Genomic DNA, 20,818 nt, shown 5'->3' on the forward strand with positions numbered 1-20,818 from the left:
TGTGCTGTCAAATCACTATCCCCAAAAGTAGGGGTTCCTCCAAAGATAGAGCCATGATCCTTTCATCTCTGTTCAGGTATCACCTGGCATGCGCAGCAGCAAGAAGTTAGCACAGATAGCTGAAGAGATGATGAGCTAAGGAAACTGCAGAAAGGACAGAGCACAGAAAAGCAGCACCACTCTCAGTTCCCACCCACGGTCAGCTCCCTGTGGAAACGTGTATGGAAGCTGTCCTGCAATGGCAGACTGCATTCAGACCACTAGGAAATCTCCTTCAGGGCTGTCTTCTGCATGGTGTTACTCAGGATTTCCTGGTTACTGTGTTCAGATCAATCGGAACAAACTGCTGGTTTGGCTGAAGTGACTATTTTTGGTAGTGGTTTTGTATAAGTATTTCAAAGCTGGATTCTCAGGTGTCTGTCTGCAAAGCTTTTACACAGAGCTCCTCAGGCAGTGCAGTGCTCACTTCTCTCTTCTAGCTGCTCTACTGAACTGCCAGCAATTTACATATCAGGAATTATCAGCAGTATTATACATACAACACTCACAGGAATCAAATGAAATGACCTTTGTTTTTACGCTCTGTCTTCTGACACCTAAGACTCTAGCTGATATTTTTCAAAATAGCAACATATTTTCTTTGGTTCTCCCCTCTCCACCCCAAAATTATTAAATTACACTTAAAGCTTAACCACTGAGCTGCTTGAACACCTCTAGTTTCCTTAGAATCGGACATTTTGGATCTATCAAACCATCACTGCAGACCTCGTCTGGCTCTGCCAAGCTGCCCATGATGCTGGCAGCACTGTGCTGGAGCTCTGCATGGAACAGCACAGAGACAACACTGCACTGGTGCCCAGAAACTGTTTCTAAGTCCTACTCAGCATGTCTGGGTAGAGACAGCAACTTCTGAGGCTAGCTTGGGTATCTTTACTATGACCATGGATTCAACACAGACCAGCTTTATTTTTTAATCCTCTGCAGAAACCCATGCTTTCAATGTCATGAATGTTTTTGCGTGCATTATCCTGCAAAAATGCAATTGGATCAAGGTTAGAAACACTATACATGGTTATAAAGGCAAAAGCTATCTTACCTCCAGAAAAAGTGACAACTAATCCCTTAGAGACTATTTACAGAACATACATACTTCGTAAAAGTATGAAACCCAGTTAAAAGTTTTCCTGAAGAGTTTTTTAGATTTACAGTATTTTTGTTTCTTTTATCAACAAAGTACTCAAAGGCACTCAGAATGTGCAGAGTATAAAAAACATCTCTGTCAAAATTTGTTTTCTATTGGTATGGTTATGTCAGCTTGCGTGAGAAAAAGCAGTTTAAAAATGTAAATTCCATTTAAATTATATTCGTTTGCTATTAATTATTATTAGTTTGCTATCAATTTTATATTCAAGTGATTTCAGCACTGAAATGTACACTTGCAATAGCTGAAAATCTCCTACATTTACAATAGGAAAAGGCATATCTGAAAGTATAATCATTTAAAGTTTCTTTAAATAAGCAAAACAACTCTTGCAATAGATTTCCAAAATAATTGGGGAAAACTCCTTCCTTGATTTGACAAAAGCCTTTACAGTAACACTTCGTATCAGAAAATGTGTAATTCTTCGTTTGCAGTAGCCAAGTATCTGTTCAAAAGTATTCATGAAAAGCATTCTTGCTGAATGAGGAAAAAAAAGGGAAATGTAATTCTAGTGACACAACACACCAAGGTCACCCCAGTACCTCCAAAAATAAAGACAGTTTTCTGACAGTTTGTGTTTCTGATGAAGAAATATGTATTTTCATATAGTAAATGTGAATTACAATTCTCTACAGAGCAACGCTCACTGAAATAGTGCTCCAGCATTCATACCATTCTAAATAATGTCCCTGTTTTCCAAATGCAGTTTGTCAAAAAAGCTGAATGCACTGTAACTAAAAAAATGTCAAATAAAGGAATACTTTAATGAAAATGCCTCTAAATAAAGAGCCACATCATGACAGATACCCAGAATCTAAATTGTCTCCCCTGGCTGGACACAGAAGCTGACTTGATGGCATTTGACAAGATTCACCAAGAAAATTTCCAATCAGTTTAGTAGAGATAATTAGGTTAGACAAAACCTGTTCACTTATTCAGTTTCTGTGGCCAAGTATTCACCGCTGTCACTTTTTGCTTGTGGTCCTGAAGAGTTCTCTGGTGAACACCTCCCAGAATAAATAAGTTCTGAGGCTGTTTAAACTTCCAGCTGACCAAATTCAGCCCACCATAGCCTGCTGTACTGCCACCTCTTCCGTCATACAGTATTATAAAGTATTTTGAGCAGAAAAATTAAGACGTGATGTCAATCAAATTAATCTCACACTTATCAATGCTGTCCATATAATGCAAACCTAGTCCCAGCATTTCTCCTTTTCTGAACTGCTGACCAGAAATCTCTTACCTTGTTCAACATTCAAAGACGATCCCAGTGTCTGTGCTTCTCTTTGAATTTCAATTTCCAACTTCAGTTTGGTTGGGCAGAATTATTACTGTTACTCTTGGTTTTATTCAACACATTTTCAATTCTTTAGACTTTTCAAGTCTCATGCTACAATTCCTGCTTTTTAATCTGTAAAACGGTTGTCTTCTTTTTGTTTGCATTTCTTTTTTTGGCGGCTGGCGTGGATGGGTGCCAGAAGCAATATTCTGCTTCTCTTCTTATCTGTCCTAACCAAGATAAAAGTGTTATTACTGTGACTCTGAAGTTTTCATTATTTTCTAAGGTGTAGTATTTCCTGAGCACTGCAAGCTCATCTCAGGGTCAAGTTCCAGGAGGCAAGTACCACAAAAGCCCAGATGAACTGCAATCAATCTATGCCTAAAATTCCATTGCTAAACACAGCAGTCCCCTCATACTTCAAAAAATTAACATGAAACCCAAAAATCATAATTGCAGATTCACTCCTCCAGTTCTTAATGAAAACTAAGTGTCTATTTTTAGATCTATAAGTTACTTCTACCTTGCGTCTTCTGTTGTGCAGTACCTTAAACAGATATCCATGACTCAGATGTCTTCATGGAAGCCATTTTCTAGTCCCACACAGACAGAATGCAGCAGTTTCTTTTAAAGAAACTGACAGGTACATTCAGGTACAACTGATTGCCTTGAAATAAAAATGGCACAGCTTAGGGTAAAGAGTCCTACACAGACTTGTTTGCTTTGAAAAGCAAACCCTGTCACTCCACTATTTCAGTTAAACAGGAAATGGAAATGCAAGAGATATGCAAAAAGGTCCCTGAGTCAGTCTGGTTAAAAAGTTAACTTTGGGGAGTTCCAGCAAGTAAAAAGGAAGCATGAAGATATCTGAAATGTAGCTTCTTCCACAGACACTTCCTAGCATTTACCACATACCTGGTAAATGCAAATGGCTGGAAGTGGGGTGGGTTGTGGCTGATGGACCCTTAATCACTGGGTGAGACATTTGGGTTAATATTAGCATACTGTGTATACAACTTAAAAGCAGTCAGATGGCCTATCTTACACTGAACTTGTGGGTTATTTGTAGCAGCTGAGAAAAGAATGGTAACAACCACAACAACTTCTGGAGATAATTTTAATATCAAATGCATTTGCATTCTCATAGCACATATGTAAGAAATCTAAAAAGGCAATCCTTTCATGTTATAAAATCAATTTAGAAACTTGCATAATTATTTTATTTTGCTTTTAAACAGCTATAAACCAGTCAATCTAAAAAGAACCAATTGCTTGGTGATAAAACCTAACTTTACCACAAGAAAAAGCCCAAACTGTTTTTCATAAGGGAACACTGAAAATATTACTCAGTTAAGAAAGGTGTAGAGAAAGGGCACATATTACTGCATTTTATATTTTTTTTTTTTACAATAAATACACAGATTTTCTTTTAAGTAATGCTGGTGTTGTGATTTAGGTGCTGAGACACAACTCTGGGATGAGAGGGAAAGATGGTGGAAGGCAGGGGAAGAAGGGGTTGTGACAAACTACAGAATTAAACTAGAAGCAAAGGCAAAAAACATACAGTCATTGCACAAGGCTGCTCACAGCTATATAGAAAGTAACTGTGCTCAGCAAATTGTTGCTTTAAAGTTGTCTCTCTCCCTCAGAAAGAATGCTTCCTGGTTTGAGAAATAATAAGGGAGGGGTGGAGGGGTATTGGATGACTGTACAGAACCTGAAATAACTGGATTTTCCAAAAGCCAGGTTTCAGAGTTGTCGTCTTGAGGGAAGAGGCCCTGAGAATTCTGCAGTGACATAAAAATGCTCACATCTTTGGGTTGCCCTTAATTTTTATTTTAACTCCCTATTGTACTTCCAGCTTTAAGTGCTCTGGTTTTGCAGACTATTTTATGACACAGGTGGTTTTGGTGGTTATCTGACACAGAGTCCTTCTGAAGGGTGAGATGACAAGTAAACTTACAGTGGGGAACAGGACAAAGCATCTTTTTAGAACAGAACACCTTCTATCATGCAGTGAGTACAGAAAAAAGTGCACACATCAAAATGTATCACTGTTCAAGGAAAAGCTGCATAAATACAAATTAAGACAATGATGAACTTGTGCCAGTTTATCAAATCAAATCTGAATTCAAACACTCAATATTCAGTCATCTTTGCTCAATTCTCCTAAGCAAGGTGCAAGTCCTGTTTGTCTTATATGTAAATCACATATCTTATTTTTCAGTAAAACACCTCAGACTTTTGAAGCTGTTAAGCCACAGCCTGCTTGCCTTGCTAACGCAGGTGGTGCCTTAAGATTTGTAGGAATTATTTCCCAAAATCAGGTAAATAGCATTAAAAATCTATTGCCTACGCATACTGTATTGGTATGAACTTTGAGAGCAAGTTTGCTTCTAAAACCTGGTAAGAAAAAAAAGAAAATACACTCCCAACTTTGTAGTATTTCAAAAGTCACTCTCAAACAAGTGTCTTGCACTTGTGGAAACGCTTTTATGAAAATGGCAGGAAGTGGGAAAATAATTATTTTTAAAAATCATCAAAACTCACCAGGCTCAAATTTTGGCAGAATTTTCTGACACATGCAGATGACTTCTGTATATAATCAGAAACAAAACAAAAAATACATCTCTAAAGAGAGTCAATATTAAATCCTGAAAGTAAAACAATACATAGTATTCATTCTATCTGTATCAGCTGCAAATCAAGAGACAATACAGGATCCAGATCCTGTCTTCAGGCCTGACTTCGATATGATCATCCATGTTTATACAGAATTATAAAGAACAGGCTCCAAAAGACCAAATATATTTACATCCTTGAGGCATATACCTGTAGACAGCTTTCATATTCCAAGAATCAACTAGCAATCCACATGCATTAGCTTTAACTTACGTATTTACATTCTTATCTACAAACTTCTCCTTTCCCCCTTCCAGCATTATAAGACCACACAACACCAGTGAAAAAAAAAAGTCTTTAAATAAATAAATGCTGAACAAGTTCTTCTTGTGCCTTTTCTTTTTCCTTCCTTGCAAGGCAGGGAGAGACCAAATTCCACTAAGCAGAGTTCCAGTTATTTCATACATCAGTGTCCTTTGCCAGGACTGCCTTACGAGATTTATTAGCTGCTGCTGCCACTCTGCTGTTGGAAGTGCAGTTGCAAGATGAGGTCTCGAATTTCTTCTCTTTTGTTTCTGATCAGCTGACGAGGGAACCAATTCTCCAGATGTAGTGGTTGTTCAAAATTAACTATGGGATTCTGGTAAGAGAGAAAGGGATATTTATGGAATGGATTTCCTAACACAACCTTCAGAAAGAATTTCAAGCCTTTCCACTGCTGCTGAGATCAACGAGGCACAAACAAGCTTCCATACAAGACTGACAGCCTTCAAAATCAAATTTCCAGTTCCTTCATCATCAAGTTGCAGTTCCTTCATCATAATCACATTATATGTGCCCTTACCAAAAGGTACTCGTGGTGAACACCAAACAGGTTATCATCACTTCTCTTAAAGATACATCAGTATTAACACATATTAAAGGCAGATCTCAGGCATTTTGACAAAGTAGCCATACTTCTGATATCTAACAAGGGACAGATGCATTTTAGTCACAAAATACATAATTACAGTCACACTATAGCAAAGAATCAGTACAGTGGTTGAGCACACTGAGATTTTGTCTCAAGCATGTGTTTTTTCTATCGTGAACAGGTCTTCTGATACAAGACAACAAAAAGTAAGAATACTGGTAACAGTTTTAGCAGGACATGAGAAGGGGAGAATTTGGAACAAAAGAGGATAGCAAAATGAAATAGCTGAGAGGTGTTGGCAGATTTGGCAGTTAAGACCACAACACCACATCTGATTTGCCAAAATCAATTTTTTTTCCTTCTTTCCCTCTTCACTCTTTTGCCATGTTTACATTTCACCTTCTCCTTCTGTTTAATAACGTAATATATGATAAATTGAAACAGTAAAGAACACATCATGATTTGCAGTCTATGAGTCCTGGCATGTTTAGGACAAGTTACAGCCACCTTGTCCCAAGCCTTGCTTGTTCAAGAAGAACAAGTCCCCCCCATTAGAGAATGGGCAGCTCAAAAGCTTTGGTAAATAATTTCATTTTCCACCTACACAAGAGCTGAACCCATCTATTACAGAACCACAGAATGGCTGGGGATTGAAAACACTGGAGTTTTATATCCCCAACCAGACCTTCCTGGCTTCCAGCAGAGCACCTCTCCTCATTGGGTCACCTGTCACTCAGGCCAGAAACTCTCCAGGAAGCTGTCAGGTTAAAGTCGCCCAAAGAGTCTGGGGTCTGTGAATGTGAGGCTGCTTTTACCTGACCAAAGGGACCTCATGCACTTGTTCTTATTGGTCAGGTGGCCAACAGCAGATGCCCACTGCTATGTCACCCATGGTACACTGCTCTTTAGTCACTGCCCAGAACCTCTCAGATGGCTCCTCACCCAGCCACAGGCATAGATTCATAGATGCATTCCAGCTGACTCACATGAAGGACAATTCTACCCCCTTGTATCCCGTGTCTGTGCTTTCCAAACAGCCTGTATCCATCCACAGCACTCTTGCTGGATACACGATTTATCCAAAAACATTCCCATGACCTGGACAAGATCACAGCCTGCAACTGCACACAGAGCTCCAATCTACCCACTCTCCCCCAGTGGGTGTACCTGTGGGCAGGTGGTTTGGAAATAGCAATCTGTTGCCCTGCAGCAGAAAAGCCTGTCCACTGCCCAAGCTCTCACACAAGGCTTTTCATGAACAGGAACCTCAGAGAATGCAAACCACATGCATCAAGCCTCAAACAAGCAACGCCATTCAAAGTCCAGAGCAAAAGGCAGTGTGCTGCTGACCAGGGGGAGGAAGACTTGAGGACACCCTAGCAGACAGTGCCTGAAATCCAGGATTTGCAGATATTTAAAGGTATGTGGTAAAACAGAAAGAGAGGCTCCCTTAGCTCTAAACGTTCCCTTTTAACAATTTCCCTTCTCCCTCTTTCTGCAGCAGCTGCTGCCTGCAGACCCACTCAAAGACCAATGCACAAGCTGACAAAATTTTAGATACTGCAAGAAAAGATGCAAAGAAACTTCTGTAACATCTGTAGGCAGGAATGCCTACACTAATAGGCTCTAAATACACGCAAATAATCAGGGATACTGCATGTGTCAATATAAAAGCAACGATAAACTACAAGATCAAACATTTGAGACTAGACACATATGACAAACCAGATGGAAAGGCCCCTGCCATTACTTAAGAAAGGGTTTCTTCTCCTCTTTCTCAAATGACTTTGACACTTTCAACAGCTTTCTTGTGGCTATTTTGCTCAGAAAATGGGTTTTTGTGGTTTAAGATAATTTTGGGGAAAGGGGAAGGTAAGTTTGCATTTGTACCTGGAAGAAGCTTTCCACATACTGCAGCAAATAGACCCCACAATCACTGCTGTTATCTTGTTTAGGCACTCTGGGACATAGGTCAATCATTGTTGATTTACTGAATTCCCGATGTGTTTTTCGTTTAGCTTCCCATTCCACTTCAAGGTACCTACAAAAGAAAGTCAACAGTTGACATAACTGAGAAATAACTCTCAAGCTCAATGCCTTTTGGTACACTACTCAACATTGTTCCAAAGCTGGCCAAAAAGCTAAAATTGCTCTAGACAAATTATTTCACAGAATTTACCAAAGAAATTAATTTACTATTCCACTACCCAATATTCTATTGCACTCAGAGGCATTTCTACCACATAACAGGCGATATGCAAAACAAATATGCATGATGTCATTTAAAATCAGCTACTCGTGGAAAGTTTCTACAAACTTTTAGGATACCAGGATATTTCTACACCTTAACTAAAGGAATAATTTTATTGCCTATCACACATTTTTCCTGGGTTAATTCTAAGAGGCCAACAGTGCTGTTTAAAATCTGAATTAAGATAATAAAGATATGCATTAAGTCAGACCTTGTATTTGATTTCTAAAAGCCCCAAGTCCTTGCAGTCATGAGAATAAAAATACATACAGAACACTTAAAATAGCTTTTGGGCAAAATGGCAACTGTGAAAAGCCACGAAATATGAAACAATTCAAAGATGAAGATATTTCAGTGAAGCACACTCCTAAGGCACTGCAAGAACCTATGACTGTAGACTTTCTAATTCATTTGTTTGAGCCTGACCACTGCCCAAAACACAACAAAAATCAACTCAGGGAAAAGAAGGTGTCATAGAATCCCTTCATCAGTTTCCTTAAACTTCTGCTTCCAGGGTGTAGACTGGAAACTGAAGGAATAAGAAGTCTGCTTCCCAAGCTTCCTTTATCTCACAACTCCATAGGTCTCCACTTGTTTTCTGACTCCAAGAAGCCACACTCTGGAATTTCAACCCCAGGAGTAGCTCCAAGAATAGCACACTAAAATAATACATCCCACAGAGTTTTTATCAATAAATAAATAAATAAATAGAAATTGCTATTTCATTCTTCATTCCAAGACACATGGCAGGGAGGCCTCTCTATTTAGGGAAAAGATGGTTTCACAAACATTTCTAAATCTCATCTAAACTTTACATAGCATTTTGAAGAATATACTTTTACAAGAAGGTACTTTACCAATTTTTGTACCTTTCAGTGAATGGAATAGCAAAGAGAACAGAAAGAACAATTGCATTTAGCTTCAGATATTTAACAATTTTTTAGAAAGTTGTTGATAGACATTAAAGTTTTAGGAATGCATAAAAGTACTGAAAGCTTTTATTACATTCTTCCAATACTTATATACTTATACAAAATTGAATATATTTTTACACTTTTCAAAACAAATAGCATTCCACTATAACTCTACTGACATATCAAGCTTTTAGACAGCTTCAGTCTACTTTCTGCATTTTTGCATATAGGAGTGGATTTAACACTAATATCTTTAGTTACTACACTAGATGGGATAAATCCTACCCACATCCCCCAAAACAACACCAGCAAAAAACTCTATTTTTTCTTTTTTCTCCACTTTACAGTCTGCTTTACAGTTTTTACATAATATGTGGCTTGCAGAACATAGACAGATTTTTCATGGAGGCCTCTGTATTATAATTACAATTTCCTTAGTCATGACTCCTCATGGATTTTCCTTTAGCATTAGAAATATACACCTCTCTACACAAAAGCATTTTGTATACAGAAATATGACCAGCAGCGTCTATTGCTAAAAGATAGAAATTGTAGTTACTTACTCTCTCAAAACCTGAACTGTTTTCTGCACAGAACATGCTTTCAAGGAATCTAAGATGAGTATACAAGGCCTGTACACAACAAAAACAGAAACAAGTCACTGCAGTCTTCCATCACCAATACTGAATGAAGTATTTTGTTTGCATAAAACCTACCCAAGAGTATCAGTAATTGAATATTTTTACCAATGTGGCAAAAATGGACAAGTACTTACAGTTGTGGTTTTATGACAATACTCAAATTACTACAGAATTTCATAATTTAATGACACAATATTAGAGAGAAAACAGAAACATACCTTTTACAAATCTGCTTTTTGGAATTACTTAGGGAGATCTGAGACAAAAGAAAAGATAAAAATAAATCTTTAAGAACTAATATCAATTATAAACTCCAAGATCTTCATAAACTTAAAAGTAGTTAGAGAAGCTCTCATTTCAGAAAGGTAGAAACAAATCAATTTTAATTACAGGTGAAATCATAGCAGAGCCTATAGGTAAGCAAAGGAGGACAGTGCTAATTCAAAAAGCCTTGCACATGCTGCAAGCCATGCAAACATCAATAACTACCGCAAAAAAGATGATGCAAAATCCCTTGGTCAAATCTCACAGTCTTCAGAAATTCAATAATTTGTTTTCTCTGTCAATACAAAAAGGCACTTACTTTAGAAATAGCTGAATGCAGAACTGAAGCAGAAGCAGCTATTTCATTGTCACCTAGCACAAAAGGACAAATGAAAAAAACAGTTAAGAAAATAATACCTAAGAAAAGTATTTTTATTTTCATGTTCATGATTATTATTCAAAATATGAAAGTAAGGAACTAATTTATAAACCAATTTTTAACATTCCCTTCTGAATCCTGAAATAGCAGAGTTACCAAAGGTCTTCCCTCCTGATAAAATTCTTACTGAAACCAAACAATTTTCCAATCATCCCTGATTTTTCCATGTCTCTTCTAGTGTTTTCCAGAGTTGCAGAGAACTTGCAGTCCTAACTATGCATGGGTATACAAAAACATCCTATATCAGTCTGGAAGTTTTAGAAATTATCTTTCCCATAATGTCCTTGCTTCAATGATTAAGACACTTAGAACTGTTTATGGCTTGACATAACTTTCTCCTAGATTACATTCCTTTAGAGAATAAACTTCTGTTACCATCCATCTCTTCTTCATCCTTGAATAGCACTGAACCAGCTCTAGTTTTGTCACTCTCTGGCTCAAGTGAAGACTGCTGAGGCCGGTGAGATAATGAATTCTGACAGGGACACTCCTCATACACAGCTTCTTCTAACCAAGGAAAACAGATAACTGCAATGTACCAATGAGACCTGCCCAGCAGTGAGGAGAGGGAGGAAAAAATATCAAAACTCTGTAACATTTGGTTCTGAAAAGGCTATGAGAAACTTTTATAATATTTAGAACTAATGGACAAGTGTTCTGTGACACACAACCATTGTTGCCATGCTCTCTTCATAGCATCTCATACTAATCCTCTCCTTCACTTTTTACTTTGCATTGTGGCATAACAGCAAAAGTAAGTATCAATTCCTTTAAAAACCCCAAAAAGCCCACCACAGCAATTTATCGGTGTTTGAATACCCATTCCACACTTCAACTAAATTCCAAAATAAAAAAATACTAATAATCAGTGATGATGATCCCAGTTTTGAATATAGCTGACATCTTTCCACAGCTGTTTTACATTATGTACCTTTCAATGACTATTCCGTTTTACAGGAGTTTCCATATACAGGTCAATTATTTAGCCAGGCCAAGGCACATATTATAAAAATTCTACTTTTATCTATTGACATTATGAGTTGCTGTGATTTCTTTACAGAAATATTACTGAAGTACACAGGAGTCATCATAATGACACACAAATCATTCTGAAAAATACCTAACGGTAATTTTCAGCAAAATAAAAACCAAAGGTACAACGTTGACAGCTGAATAAACATTTTATCTTTTGAACAGTTTTCAAAAATTACTCATTCCACATGTGTTACTTGTTCAAAATCTATCACAGGCAATGATCCAACTTTAACTTTTTTTAAACTTTCCGTAAGTTTTTACCACAACATGCACTGAAATCTTAAAATATCAGAAAGTGTTGAAAACATGGACTTACTCCTCATTCACAGGCACAAAGATATAATCTTTATTGAAGATATTTATATGGCGAGTCCATGTTCTTACTCTTCTGTGTCTTCTCTGTGCTGCTCTGAAAAAAAATAACGACAATTGTTGTTTAGTTTTACTCCTTTTAGTTAGAGTAAGGCATAGGGATTAGTACTCCCACATCTCCCCAGTCCCTCTGGGTTTTTAATTTACTCTAGAAATTTCCTAGACAGATTAAAAATAAATCAGCACACCATTGAGCCCTCGTCACTAACGAGCCATTTCTGAACCATTTTAAGCTCATCTTGAAAAAAATCCCACAATCATCCATAGATTTGAATGGATTTCTTGCAATTATTATTTACTGCACTAAATGCAAAAACATCATCTAAACACCAGTCAGTGTAAATACAGATCTATAATAATTTAAAACATCCATGAATTAAGCTTCACAATACCACTTTAAAACAACCGTATCTTTCGAAAAGAAAAAAGCTAAATGCTTTGCACAGGGTCATGTAGCACACCTATAGCAAACACAGAGGGGAAACACATGCCCTCCAAGAGGGCATGCCATCCTGAGATTTAAATGCTGAACCAAATTTCATTTCCAGCTCTATAGATAAAGCATGAGGACAATACCAGGAGAACAAGAGAAAACTGAGAAGGTATTTAAGTTTAGATTTTCAGCCTAGTTTGCATAAGCTGAAATAGAAACCAACATTTCACAGAACTTTGCTCCAATATGAAAGCAAAATTCACTCTATTCAGTGGACATCCTTATTATCATTGTGATTCCATCCTCATCTTTGATTAAGAAGCACAAGTTCAGAGTAGCAGGAACTGGAGAAAATGAGTAAGGAGTGGAAAACCAGGCTGGTATAAGACTCTGCATGGAACAGAAGTGAAGACTTGCTGCAAACTTCCTCTGCTACATGACTGTAGAAGCATTGAGAACTTCAAAGGAGAAGGCTTGTTTATAACCTGGGAAAATACCCATAAAAGCAACTTTCTCAATCCAGTGCCTGAAAGATGTGTGAGCAAAATGAAGAAAAGTGTCTTTAAGTAGCTACATCTGTTGAGATTCATTTCATTTACAACAGTACAGAGCCAGGATTTTCACTACCCATTTACCCAAAAAAACCACCCCACTGAAACAAACTAACAACCCAAGCCATCTGCAGTCACCAGGTGAGTATCTAGGCCCAAACACAAAACCAGAACCTCCAAAGCTATCTCCTAATCCAGAAAACCCACAGTCCTTGAAATATGGTAAATTAAGAGTGCCATTCCTATTCCTCTAGATTATGGACAGCCCAGCCTTGAAAAAGGAATCTGATCCAGGCACAACAGCATTCTTATCAGGGATAATTTTGTCTTCACCTCAGAACATTCAAAGTCAGAAGACAGTAAAATCATAGAAGATGTTCTTTCAAACACAGTTACACGAATTTTCAAGACATCTTTGAGACTATTACAGAAGTGTCACTTTTCTTCCCTTCAACACAGTCCCACAGTGACTGTCACCTAAACAAAATGGTATACACACCTCAGATGGCCTTGTTTGCCAGTAGAATGAAAAATCTGGGGACTTCATGGATAACAAAAGAAAAAAAACTCACTTCAGAGAGAAACAAAAAAGCCTTCAATAAGCTGAATGATGATGCTTACTGATCTTTGTAACAAGCTGGATGGTTTTAGTGAGGTGGGTATCATTCTTTCTCCCAGGTAACAAACAACAGGACAAGAGTCAATGGGCTCAAGTTGTGCCAGGGAAGGTTTAGATTGGCTATTAAGAAAATTTCTTCACCAAGAAGTTTTCTAAGGACTGGGACAGGCTGCCCATGGAATTGGCCAAGTCACCAGGCCTGGGGGTATTCAAAAGACATGTAGATGTGGCATTTGGGGTCATGGTTTAGTGGAGGACTTGGTAGTGCTGGGTAATAATTGCTGGACTCGATGATCTTAGAGGTCTTTTCCAACCTAATAGATTCTGTGACTCTGTGAAAACAGAATGAATGCTGGTGGCCTTGCTCTCAAATATCAGTGTCCAGAAGAAACTGAAAGTGAGTTAAGAATGCTTCTACCCTTTAGACAGTTAGCAGGAAACACAATGTGATACAGGGTTCCTGGGCTGCTAATGACATCTTTTTGGGAAACTCTCCAGTTCAGTGAGCTCATGTGTTAAAAAACAAATGTGTAAGCTTGGTGTACAATAAAATTTTCTTACTGAAACTTTGGTCAATAATTTTTTACCAATATGTAAAATGAAATACGCAGTCAATATAAAAATACTATTAGTAGCATAATTTCTTAAAATGATGCATGTCTTGCAAAACTGTGCATTTATGCTAAAAATTTCAAATAAATAATTGTCTGAAGTAAATATTCAGCTAAAGTTGGAGAAAGGTGACAACATTTTCATTCATATTCAGCATGAATCACATTGACTTTAAGGAAAAACACCAGTATGCTTAAATAGTGAGTTACAGTATTTAATCATTAATCCTGTGGAAAATACCAAAAACTATTTTATGTGCTGGTTAGTAGATGATGTCCAGAACTTCCAAGTGGCACCAGCAGATAGATTGTTTCTGGTCATAATGGCATCTAAAATGAACTTACGAAACTTTGACATCCCCCTCAGAGTTTTTTTCTGTCCTGGTCAGGCACTTGTAGAAGAAACTGCTGAAAATGTGGGTACGGTCAGCAACATGCTTTGGTGCCTTCTCCAAGAACAGATATCTATCAAAGAAAAAAACAAAGTTATTATATTCTTTTTCTAGAAAGTACTGTCACTGTTTAAAAAAAGGGCAGTTATTCTAATGACTTATCATACTCAGATTATGCTTAGTATCAGTTGCCTTCACAGCCACTAATCACACCAAACTTTTCTATTTTAACTATTCACATGGGTGCACACCATCAGACTATGTAACAGCCAAATACCTACTAAGAATGAAGTTATTTTTTGTCCCTGATTTTTTCTCCAGTATTCAAGCTTCTGATTTTATTTTGAAAGTTAGGTACCTAGCCTTCACAATTAAGAGAGACTTGAAAACCTGACGAAGTATAAACCTATGGAATGCTATACTTGTACATAATCAAAAATCATGGAACAGGTCAGTTAAATTGTCCATTTCACTTTGCAGGTTATGCATGTGAAAGCTAAGTACCTTTTATTACTGCTGATAATTTTATTATGAACATCAGTTTCAGTGTTTATTTTGTCACTCTAGAAGGCCAAAGCTCTCATAATTGCTGTTATCCTACACGATGTGCCTCCAGCTTCACCTAATGAATTGGGCAACAGAGTCATATGACATTGCTTGGAACAAAATGAAAACTGAGAATGTGGGAAGTCTTAACAAATTTTAAAAGCAGAGGAATTCCTACAACAATTGCATTAAGTTCTTTTATTTAAATCTTCATTTTCTATTGAGAAGCTACAGCTATACAGAGGACCATGATGCATTATTTAGTTCTAGTTTAGAGAAAATACAAGGGGCTTTGCTGTAAAACCCATTTGAAACACTATTACATACTCCTTATCCTCTAGACAAGTCTTCCTATTGCTCACAGTTCTTGCGCCCATCTGGACGCCAAATAAAATGCAATTCCTGCTGACAAGCTTCTAACTCTTCTTAGGTCTAAGTCAGAGTGAAAATAAACCACAGCTTCAGGGACTGGTGGCCACAAGGCCAGCTCTTGAAAAATTGCTTTCACAAACAACTTCAGCACAATGGCTTGGAGTAGCTAAGCCAAGCACAACTTCCTCAAGATGTATCAGCTGTGTTCCTTTCTGCTGATCTGCATCAGAATACCTGAAATTGCACAGAATAGCAGAGGATGCTCCACTTCGTGCAAACTTAGTAAATAAAATACTACTGCAGAACTTGCACTTTTTTTAACTGCCTACTTAACACTTTCTGTTCTGTAAGGTCAGCAATAAGTATTTTTCCTCCAGTTATTCTGTCTGGATTTTATCACAGCCCTTCAGAGAGACAAAACCAATGAAAATAAAACAAATAAAACTGCTAAGAACACAAAAAAGCTTTTTAAAAAGTCAACATCCAATCCATCACATTGTTACTTCTGAAATTATTGTATTTAGCAACCAACACTTGTAGTAACATTCAAGTCATGCCCTAGAGAGTGAGAAGAGTACAAGAAGGGCTGAAATTACTTACTTAAGATAGAAATCAATGATGACATCATTGAGAAACTCTCCATATTCTAAGCACTCTAGGTCTTCTCTTGTGACTCCCAGTCCTCCTTTTGCAGGTGGGGGTGGATAAACAATTAAACTAGAAAACAAACCATGTCATAGCAGTGACAAACTGTTTTACGCAGCAATGCTCTGAGTATGGTTGTCTTATATGTAGAAGATTTTCTAGAAAACCTGTGAAAAACAGTAGTTCTCAAAGCTTTACCATTCCCTCCTCCAACATTTAGGTGTTACAAAAGAAATAGCACCCCAATGCACCTTGAATCTTTAATAAAAACTTTTGAAAAGCAGACTAATTTTTGCCTTCATACTGTGTTTCTATTTTTGATCAAAGTATTTGAAAAATTACTATAGAAAATGTGAAGAAATACCAGAGGACAAATGGTTATAATAAGATTGAACGTGACAGAACAGTAAAAGATAACATTGTTCAGATTTTATAAAAAGTTAGCTTAAGTTAGTAAGTTTTGCTAAGATAGCCTTAAATGGATACTGACAGAACCCATGAGATCCCCACGCTCCCTACTGATGCACTCATGATATGACCTAGTCATCATAGACCAGATTTGCTCTAATTTCTGAGACTGTCATCCTATAACACATCCGTATTTTCTTTTAACAGGTAATTACACTGATATTTGCTGATATTTTAGATTTGAAGAGTGACTTTCATACAACACTTTCAAATCAATGAGAAAATGGCAGGTGAGGGCTTTTATTCCAGTAATTAGTTTATTCAATTCCTTATATTTTCCTTTTCTCATTTTTATGAAATACACTTACTTTGTAACTGCTCCCATTTCTCTTACTTCTTTCCATTCTTTATTCAGTGCAGAGGACAAATAGATAGAATAGCAGCCACTATTCTGCTTATTTGCAAGGGCATAACTGGGCCTGATCACCTTTAGCTTTGATTCCTACCGGAAAAACACAAACAATTGTAAAAAGCTTTATACAGCTTGATACATAAAACACAACACACAAAAGCCAAGTCTAAAATCCACAGGAGTACCCAGCACCACTGAAGAGGGTTCTTGCTGGAGATCCAAAGTATAAACTTAGGTATTTGGGCAAATGTGACATTGCTTAGACAAGTAAAAAGTTATGAATATTTTTTTTTAAATTACAGATCTTAGTTCATAATCTCTCTTGAACTATTCAAGCATTATTCAGCCAAGCGAACCAGAAATTATTTTGGAGAAGAAACATGAAAGAGTGGAGACTCTTCAGTATCAGACTGTCTTACCAGGAGCTGTATATTCTTGGAAGGTTTGGAAATCTAGTCCTTGAACAATTTGCCTAAAAACAATACATATTTGAGCTGCCTGGCTTCCTTTCAAAGTTTTCCTTCCCCAATTTGATGGACCAGATTGATCTGCCGTCTCTTGGCTTTTTACTGGTGGGGACAAAGATATGTAATTTCTGTGTGACAGTGATGTGGGGTTGTGTTTAAACATTTACTCAGGAGATTAAGCCAAGACAACACATTAACTTGCACAGACTCATCTCCTCAGCAGTCTGAGGAATAATTCAGCATTTTCAAGCTGTGGCAACCCCACAAGTACATCTAAAGGTGTCTGGAGGGCCATCTACACAGCTCCTCCTCTGCTGCATTTCCAGCTCAACTAAAAAAATGGTTCTATTACTCACTGCTTGATGAACTACCTGCTTGCAGGCCTAGAGATACCACCAGGGCAGAACACCCCTGTGTTTCTAAATTTACACAACTATGAATTCATCTAAAGCATTGGTACTTGTCACTTACTGATAAGGTCTAGAGGCTATCCCTCTGTGGGCACAATCTACCTGACTGCAAATTTTGGAATAATAATTCATTGCTCAAAAAAAGCCAGTCATGAAGAAAGAAGGCTGACCTAAAACGTACTCAAATGTGTGAATGCCAACCAGTGGTGACAATGAAGCAACAGCTATCCACTAACCTGAATTAAAGGCTCATGAGCATCTGAGGTATTGTCTCTTGGCATGTATTGCTTTAGTAGATGCTTGTTACAACTCATGAAAGAGCTTTCTTCAGGAGAAAGATCCTTAAACAAAGGTAATGCTTGTTTCAAAGACAAAAACTCAGCAAGATCTGGTGCTCTGTTCCTCTTGCTGACACCGGTAATCAGTTCAGTCAGTCTGTCTTCTTCCCATTCTGTGAGTGGTTGAGACAGTTCAAAAAATACAAATTCATTGGATTTGGCTGAAAAAAAAGAGAGAATGGATAATATTAACTATTAGATTATGTGACAGAAACTTGTCTAAACACCCACAAAAGGAACTTAGGGAGACAATGGCAGGAGGAGAAGCCCAAACAGTACCCTGCCAGGTTCATCACATGGGCCACCAGCCCACAGAAGTCACACTTTCACAGGCCCAGAGGAGCACATAAAAATGGCAGGTAGGAACCCAAATTACGGACTGAGGAACAGACACAATCAGGGCCCTTCCCAGGGCTGTCCTAGGAGAGTCTCAACCCAAAGGTCCAGACCCAAAACCCATCAAGCTAAGTCAATGCCAGAGCACTTTTTGGACTGAAAGGGGGTTGCTGCTGAGGTGTACAGCACACATGACGAGATGCAGGGAAAGAGTATTTTGGGATTGCACAGGACTTAATATAGGTTGTTTAAGGAAAGACCTAAAGGCAGCAAAGACAGACATTCAGGTAAGAAGAAGTATGGGCAAAGAGAGGGTAAAGGGCATAAGAAGGACCAGTCACATTTAAATACTTTGCTGGTCAGTGCACTTGTCTGGCCATGCCATGAGCATGGACCAGCACAGCATATCCTTGTCTTGTTCTTAAAGCTCTTTCTAATTCTCCTGGCTGAGAAACTCCTCTGAACCCTCTCAGGCTGTCAGATCCACCACAATATATTTTCCTCTAATATTAACACACTGAGGCAGCAGAGCAGAATCCTAATAATAATTTTCACAATCCATAAAACCTCCACTGATTATTTCAACAAGTCTCTAAAAACATGTCACAACATTCACATTACTGTGTAAAATTAAAGGGCTTAAACAGTCCAACATAGAAATTTAATACAAACTCCTGATTATTTCTCCAATAACAATGTAACATATGCAAATAAACCTAATACTAAAAGATGCCTTGCATCTTCGTACTCACATTCCACTCGTTTCACTAGGAACTGTGTACAGAAGGTACCAGTAATTTCAATAAACTTGCATGAACTCAAGGTAGCTCTCTGCTAAAACTTCATTCAGTATTTTGCTTCAAACTACTTGTACTCCTTACATAAAGCTGCCATTACTTATAATTTTTCTTCATACCAGTGGTGACTGTCTAGGGAATACATACCATTAAACGCCACACAGACAATGCTGCCATCTTTTTCATAGATGCTATTTGCAATGATTTTACTTACGTAAAAACCTTGTATGATTGTGCCACTCTGAATATGTGAGCCAAAGTTATACCTTTTTTTACAGGGCTTCATGCTAAAAAACCAAATACAATGAGTCCAAAATACCCTAAGACTAAACAGCCCATTTGGCTTTTAGTGGAAATATTCTTCAATAATAACGCAATGGCTCACTGCAGTCTTGCCAAAAAACTCAATATTTACTTGCCCAGCCTTTTGTTTAGCATATACAATACTCAAGAGATGAGAGTATTTAAAACATCCACATATTTTAAATGGAGAGATGCTTTGTACACAAGTCTAGTTTCAGAAGGCCTTCTGACAGAGACTACAATTAAATTGTTTTAAGTATTTTTATTAAATATGGAGTACTTTTGAATCACATTATATCAGCATTTTTTCTTTCAAATAAAAGTACAGTGAAGCATCCTAGAAATGCAGAATTAATCAACTTATCAACTGATACAGCCTCACCTTGAGTACATGTGTGCAATTTTGGGCACCACAATATAAAAGTGACATTAAGCTATTAGAGAGCATGCAGAGCAGAGCCACAAAGATGGTGACAGGCCTTAAGGGTAAGTCATACAAGAAGCTGCTGAGATCACTTGGCTTGTTCAGTCTAGAGAAGAGACTGAGGGGAGACTTCATTGCAGTTACAACTTCCTCATGAGAGGAAGAGGAGGAGCAGGCACTGATCTCTTCTCTGTGGTTACCAGTGACAGGACCCGAGGGAATGGCCTGAAGCTGAGTCAGGGGAGGGTTATTTGGATATTAGGAAAATGTTCTTCACTCAGAAGGTGGCGGGCACTGGAACAGGCTTCCCTGGGAAGTGGTCACAGCACCAGCCTGAAAAAGTTCAAGGAGCATTTAGACAATGCTGTCAGGTATATGGTATGATTCTTGGGGATGGTGGTGTGCAGGGCCAGGAGTTGGACTTGATGATTCTTCCAACTCAGCATATTTTCTGATTCTGTGATCTTTAAAATGCTATAGGCTTTCTGCTGCATTCAAAAAACACAGCTGTAAAACAAGCACTTTACTGACACGACCACTTCACTGCACTTAAGGGAAACAATGACTCACATGGCTTGCTGGTAACTAACTTTCCCATCTGGGTTTCAATCTTTTCTACATAATCCACAGAAAACCAAAGAAAAATAATTGTTGAAGAACAGCCACCATCACTTTTCCACCAGCCAAATCTTCTCAGATCCAGTGTATCCACTGTCAGCTGAATGTTCTTAAGAGACACTGTAGAAAACAGAATTCAAAAAAAACCCATGCTCTTAACAGCCACAGATAGTCATACATGTTACAGTAATTACATGCTGAGAAG

The 20,818-nt window shown here is 37.8% G+C and overlaps 1 protein-coding gene across 15 annotated transcripts in view; it reads right to left on the reverse strand.

Annotated features, from left to right (window-relative positions):
- Positions 1 to 3,583: 3,583 nt before the first annotated feature.
- The window catches only part of SENP7 (SUMO specific peptidase 7), a 42,241-nt gene continuing 25,006 nt past the window's right edge, over positions 3,584 to 20,818 (reverse strand). For 14 of the 15 annotated variants that reach the window (XM_088156225.1, XM_088156249.1, XM_088156216.1 and 11 more), the window contains 12 exons: positions 20,566 to 20,733; positions 18,034 to 18,296; positions 16,877 to 17,010; positions 16,056 to 16,172; positions 14,491 to 14,610; positions 11,876 to 11,968; positions 10,900 to 11,072; positions 10,405 to 10,457; positions 10,040 to 10,077; positions 9,744 to 9,812; positions 7,906 to 8,056; positions 3,584 to 5,742 (listed from right to left, as the gene is read on the reverse strand). In XM_088156225.1, the coding sequence (XP_088012351.1) occupies positions 5,605 to 5,742; positions 7,906 to 8,056; positions 9,744 to 9,812; positions 10,040 to 10,077; positions 10,405 to 10,457; positions 10,900 to 11,072; positions 11,876 to 11,968; positions 14,491 to 14,610; positions 16,056 to 16,172; positions 16,877 to 17,010; positions 18,034 to 18,296; positions 20,566 to 20,733 (1,517 nt within the window). In that variant the 3' untranslated portion in view covers positions 3,584 to 5,604. The remainder of the gene's footprint in view (positions 5,743 to 7,905; positions 8,057 to 9,743; positions 9,813 to 10,039; positions 10,078 to 10,404; positions 10,458 to 10,899; positions 11,073 to 11,875; positions 11,969 to 14,490; positions 14,611 to 16,055; positions 16,173 to 16,876; positions 17,011 to 18,033; positions 18,297 to 20,565; positions 20,734 to 20,818) is intronic. The other variant, XM_088156231.1, reaches the window with a different exon arrangement.

This window comes from Sturnus vulgaris, chromosome 2 (assembly GCF_052056855.1).
Source record: "Sturnus vulgaris isolate bStuVul1 chromosome 2, bStuVul1.hap1, whole genome shotgun sequence".
Classification (NCBI taxonomy): Eukaryota; Metazoa; Chordata; class Aves; order Passeriformes; family Sturnidae; genus Sturnus; species Sturnus vulgaris.